The sequence below is a fragment of the Octopus sinensis genome, linkage group LG1, assembly GCF_006345805.1.
Source record: "Octopus sinensis linkage group LG1, ASM634580v1, whole genome shotgun sequence".
NCBI lineage: Eukaryota > Metazoa > Mollusca > Cephalopoda > Octopoda > Octopodidae > Octopus > Octopus sinensis.
In genome coordinates, this window is record NC_042997.1 from 211,252,842 (window position 1) to 211,256,373 (window position 3,532).

At 37.9% G+C, this 3,532-nt stretch overlaps 1 protein-coding gene across 2 annotated transcripts in view; it reads left to right on the forward strand.

The window, feature by feature from the left end:
- The window catches only part of LOC115212753 (protein zer-1 homolog), a 143,052-nt gene extending 140,170 nt beyond the window's left edge, over nucleotides 1–2,882 (forward strand). For both annotated transcript variants that reach the window (XM_029781418.2, XM_036509191.1), the window contains exon 17: nucleotides 1,713–2,882. In XM_029781418.2, coding sequence (XP_029637278.1) covers nucleotides 1,713–1,984 — 272 coding nt within the window. In that variant the 3' untranslated portion in view covers nucleotides 1,985–2,882. The remainder of the gene's footprint in view (nucleotides 1–1,712) is intronic.
- The last annotated feature ends 650 nt before the right edge of the window (nucleotides 2,883–3,532 follow it).

Consider the following 3,532-nt stretch of genomic DNA (forward strand, 5'->3'; position numbering starts at 1 on the left):
GAGAGAAGCAGGTGCTGGATGCACTTTGTTGGAAGGGGAAACCAAACGAGTAGGGGCTGTTGGCTTTGCCATTCCTACCGGATTAACCCACAAAATAGAACGACCTAATGGTTTATGTATCTTCGAGCTCCTCTATCATGCAATCGTTAGACAAGTGGTTGGTAAGAGCTGTAACAAGCCCTGTACAGGGATGCTGTCAATAAGGTGAATATTGCAATGAGTATTATGAATAATTTCGGGTAGAAGTAGGGTTTTACCAAAGATCAGTCCTCAGCCCCCTCTTATTCATTACAGTCCTCTATGCTGATGGCCTTGCTCTAATAGCAGAGTAACTGCTAGAACTAGAGATGAAGTTTAGGATGTGGAAGCAAGGTCTAGAATCGAAGGGCCTTAGAATTAACCTAGCAAAAACCCAAGTCTTAGTTAGTAGGAAGGCTGTCAAACCACAAACCCCTTCAGGTAGATGGCCCTGCTCGATCTGTAGAAAAGGCGTGGGTAGAAACTCCATACAATGTACCAGGTGTAAGCTATGGACACATAAAAAGTGTAGCAATATCAAAGGAAGGTTAACCGGGAAAGTAGTTTTTGTGTGTGGCAGATGCACAGGGGCAATAAACACTGAAGATGTACAGAAAACAGATTCCAACACATGCCAGGGGGAGAAACTAGAAGTAGTTAATAGCTTCTGCTACCTAAGTAACCAAGTCTGTAGTGAGGGTGGATGCTCAGAGATCATTACCGCTAGAATAAGAATAGCCTGGGCAAAGTTCAGGGAGCTCCAACCTCTGCTGGCAACTAAGGGCCTCTCACTCAGGATGAAAGGTAGACTGTATAATGCATGTGTGTGAACTGCCATGCTCCATGGCAATGAAACATGGCCCATGACTGCTGAGAACATGTGTAAGATTGAAAGAAATAAAGCTAGTATGATTTGCTGGATATGTAATGTCAGTGTGCATACATGACAGTGTAAGCACCCTGAGAGAAAAGTTGGGCATAAGAAGCCTCAAATGTGGTGAGCAAGAGAGATGACTGCGCTGGTATGGCCATGTGTTACGTATGGATGAGGACAGCTGTGTGAGGAAGTGCCACTCCCTAACTGTAGAAGGAACCTGTGGAAGAAGTAGACTCAGGAAGATATGGATGAGGTTGTGAAGCATGACCTTTAAACATTGGGCCTCACAGAGATGATGACAGGAGACTGAGACCTATGGAGATATGCTGTGACTGAGAAGACCCAGCAGCTAAAGTGAGATCGCAGCCATGGCTGGTGCCAGTGTTGCATGTCCAGCCCATTTAAGAGTACCCTTGATGCGTTGGGTGATATGATGTGCTTGAAAATACCTCTTGAATCAAGTAAAACCAAAATCATAGCTGTGACCGGGTATCCATTGACTGGCCCGTGGCACATAAAAAGCTGTATCTAAACGCAATTGATGCTAGTACTGCCTGACTGGCTCCTGTGCCGCTGGCATGTAAAAAGCAACCATTACACTCTCAGAGTGGTTGGCATTAGGAAGGGCATCCAGCTGTAGAAACATTGCCAGATCAGACTGGAGCCTGGTGCAGCCTCCTGGCTTTCCCGACCTCAGTCAAACCGTCCAACCCATGCCAGCACAGAAAACGGACATTAAATGATGACGAGGATTTTGCACTGTTTATTTTTTTTGTTATTACTATTATTAATTTCTTTTTTTTTTTTTATTTTTCAGCTGAGCGTTATTGTTCTCTTCTCGAGAAAGAATCTGGAGTAGAAATTCTTCTGGCGCTTAAGGCTGATCCACGACCATATTCTCGCATTAAAGAACTTGCCTCGAAGGTTGTAAGTCAAATCACAGAAAATAAGAACAAGCCTAGTGAGTCAAAAGAAGGTTCTGCGTCGCATGTTGACTCTGAAATGACATCAGAAGAGGAAGACGAAGAGGACAGAGAGGAGGAAGTAGAGGAAGAGGGTGAAGATAGTGAGGTAGAAATGATACAATAAGGAGCAAACATCTTTCTTGCCCTCTTTCTCTTTCTCTTCTTCTCCTCCTTCAATAATCTTACTTTTGGACTCTTTATCTCAATACTGTCTCCTCCTCCTCCTCCTCCTTCAGGCTTCCAGACCTTTTCCCCCTTGTTTCTTCTTCCATTGTTCTTTTTTTTCTTTTTGTTAGCTTAATGAACATTTCTTTCAGCCAGACCATCTTTTACTTCTGGCACCATTGCAGCATAGATTTCAATATAAAAACAAAAACCATAGACTACCGAACCGAATGAGGTCTGTTGTTTAGAAGTCTCATTCGAATAATAAATATGAACGATTGTAATGTTTGTTGTGAGTATTTGAGTTATATATTGGTCAGCAGTGAGGCCAGAGGAGAGAGAGAGAGAGAGAGAGAGAGAGAAGAACCACTTGGGAAAGAAAAGAAGAAAAGTCAAGAATTAAGTCCCAGGATTTCCTTCTGTTCTTTTTTTTTTTCCAAGAAAGGAAAAGAAGAAAAAGAGAATTGTTTGGGAATTGAAGAAGATTGATGTACGCTTTATTAATTCTCCTTGATTGGTCCTAACTGTCACTCTTTAACCAAATATAACAGCTATGGGCAAAGGAAATTGGTATTTTAAATAAAATAACAAAAAAAAAAGTTTAAAATTACTTGGCCAAATTGTTTTGTTTTTGAAAAGGACAAAAAGAAAAAACACTAAAAAATAAATAAATAAATAAATAAAAGAACATCTGAACCAGAAAAGGTAAGCAGAGCTTGCCATTACTTGAATAATAATAATAATGCTATTTATTTCTGTTTCTTCCTGCCTCTGAAGAGATTCCAGACTGTCACACTTCTCACTTAAACACTTACAACTCTGCCATTCTGACTCTTAATTTATCTTATTTTCATTACCAAAAAAAAAAGAAAAAAGAAAAAAAAAAGAGGGGGATTATTATTATTATTATTTCTTGAAATAACTACAGATTGATTCTCACATTGTTATTTTTTTGATTTTGTTTTCTCTTTATATTTTCATGGATTTTATGACTTTTTTTTTTGTTTTTTATTATTTGTAGATTAGTTATTTTTGTTTTTGTCCTTCATCTTTTAGATTTCTTGAACTCTCTAATAGACTGGAATAATTCTTGACAAGTGGAAATATTTACAAATAATGTATAAAGAATATATGAAATCACTTTTACTGCCATTGTAGAGATAGATGAAATTAGAAATAAAGAAATATAACATATTGAACAAAAATTTGAAAAAAATACAATAATTTGTTGAAATTTTTATTTTAATTTATTATGTTTTATATTTTTTGTTTCAAATCTGCTGTTATCATATTTTAGGTTGTCGGGAAAATAATTTCTTCTTTTCTGTGTATGAAGTGTACAACAATGGAAATTGTTTTTTATGTCCTGTGACATGTTTGTTATAATAAAATGTAATCAAGGCTGGTGTTTGTCTTTGCAAGATGGGAATTGGTAAAGTTCAATAAATGCTTTACTACAATCGTATGCTGTGTGTTTATTAAACCCAAACTTTAACGAAAGCCAGGA